This window comes from Silurus meridionalis, chromosome 28 (assembly GCF_014805685.1).
Source record: "Silurus meridionalis isolate SWU-2019-XX chromosome 28, ASM1480568v1, whole genome shotgun sequence".
In the NCBI taxonomy this organism is placed as follows: Eukaryota; Metazoa; Chordata; class Actinopteri; order Siluriformes; family Siluridae; genus Silurus; species Silurus meridionalis.
In genome coordinates, this window is record NC_060911.1 from 8,143,712 (window position 1) to 8,145,872 (window position 2,161).

Here is a 2,161-nt window from a genome sequence, read left to right on the forward strand (position 1 = left end):
AGGTAGTCAGGTATTAAATGATCCACCAGGTTTATATAAGTTCAAAATATTGACACAATAAAAGTAAGAAATCTGCATGAGACAAGTGAAAGACAATAAATGCACTGAAAATAAATACACAAAACAATGACAACAATGAAAAATGAGCACACGGGGCAACAGAACAGTGTTGTCTGGTTCTAATAAAAAACTGTTAGGGAGCTTAGTGGCTTTGGACTTTGAATCTGAGGGTCATGGGTTCAAATCCCAGCTGCACCAAGCTGCCACTCCTGGACCCCTGAGCAATGCCCTTAACCCAATAGCTGCTTGGGTGTATAAATATAAATATAATATTAAACATGTCTCTCTGGATAAGGGCTTATGCCAAATGTCATAAATGTAAATTTCTGATGAATATGTGAGCTGTTAAATCATTTACACTATTCATTTCCAGTTTAGGATTAAAATCAGGTTAAAAAAAACAGAAGAAAACCATTTAGAAAAACCCTGAAATCATTGCTATTATTACAATTCAAACAAGTCTATATTATAATGGAGCAATTGCAAATGCACGGTTGCTCACCGACTGGCACGGGGGTGTCGCAGTTGGCCCCGGTGAATCCATGCCTGCACTGGCCGCAGTTGAAGCCGTAAAAGTTCCCAGTGCAGCGGCACGCGCTGGCGAAGAAGCGCAGCGGCCAGCGCTCGCGGTCGTCCTGGCCCACGTGCGGGTACTGCGGGCCGTGCGCGCGCGTGTCCGCCCGCACCGGCGCGCACTGGCCGCGGCCGAGGCTCGCGCCGCACGGGTCGTCGCGGCCGAACGGCGACGGGCAGCAGCGCGCGCTGCGCAGGGCCTCGGCGCTCGTGCAGTCGCGCGGGAACTGCGCGCGCACGGAGAGCGCGCACAAGCACAGCACTAGAACAGCGCGTATCCCATACATTGCGAGAACATAAAAATATGAAACAATAATGATAATAAAAAAACTCCTATTGCCTTATTTTTGATCTGAATAAGACTTAAAGAAGATTTTGTTGTTGCGTGCAACTGAACGAAAATTCACGACTTCTACTACTAGTGCTGCCTGAGATTTCCACACAAGGAAAGGTCCATTGCGCCCCCAAGATCTGGCACGAGATCGAGAGAAAGCCCGGGTGAGTTTAAATAGCGGCTCAGCGCGTGACCACCGTAATCCTTGGCTCTGTCCTACCGCGTGACCGCGTCACGTTCTAGAAGAAACATGCACAAGTTCCACAGTCGGAATTAAGAAGAAATCCTTGGCGTTCACAGGCAGGAGCTCGTGCTGGAATAAAGATTTGGACAGGTGTAAAAGACGCACAACACACAGCTTATTCATGCAGCTCAATCACATCATGTCTGATCCAGTGGCGTGCATTCAACATCACCTTCAAGGGAATGTGTGACAGTCTGGAATATACAACATGTATTGCATGTTTTACAGGATTAGAAATGAGTTTATTAGAGGACATTTTGGAGACAAGGTGAGATGGTTTGGACATATGCAGAGGAGGGGCATAGGGTATATCAGTAGGAGAATGCTGAAGATGGAGCCACTAGGAAGGTGGAAAAGAGGAAGACCAAGGAGGGTTTATGGATGTGGTGAGGGAAGACATGCAGGTAGTTGGGTTGAAAGAGGCAGATGTAGAGGACAGGGGGGGATGGAAGCGGATGATCTGCTGTGGTGACCCCTAATTGAAGCAGCCGAAAGAAGAAGAAGAAGAAGAAGATTACATATTGTAACAATCTGAAATTAAATTAGATTTAATAAGTATTATATATCAAAGCTATGTGAAATATACAGTGTGCACAATTATTAGGCAAGTAATTATTTGACCATAATCATCATTTTATCCATAATTTCCAAGTCGAAGCTAAATAAACTTGAATGCTTATTGGATTTAATGCATATCAGGTGATGTGTATTTGTGTAACAAGGGAGGGTGTGGCCTAAGGAGATCAACACCATATATCAAGGTGTGCATAATTATTAGGCAGATTCTTCTCCTCAGGAAAAATGGGCCAAAAAATAGATTTAACTGACTCTGAAAAGTCAACAATTGTAAGAAGTCTTTCACAGGGATGCAGCACTCTTAAAATATCTAAGATATTGGGGCGTGATCACAGAACCGTCAAACGTTTTGTAGCAAATAGTCAACAGGGTCG

General features: G+C 44.7%; 1 protein-coding gene across 2 annotated transcripts in view; it reads right to left on the reverse strand.

The window, feature by feature from the left end:
• LOC124381110 (5,6-dihydroxyindole-2-carboxylic acid oxidase-like) overlaps positions 1-1,162 on the reverse strand; it is a 5,814-nt gene extending 4,652 nt beyond the window's left edge. Inside the window, exon 1 of one of the 2 annotated variants that reach the window (XM_046842490.1) lies at positions 563-1,162. In XM_046842490.1, the coding sequence (XP_046698446.1) occupies positions 563-920 (358 nt within the window). In that variant the 5' untranslated portion in view covers positions 921-1,162. The remainder of the gene's footprint in view (positions 1-562) is intronic. The other variant, XM_046842491.1, reaches the window with a different exon arrangement.
• Between the last annotated feature and the right edge of the window lie 999 nt (positions 1,163-2,161).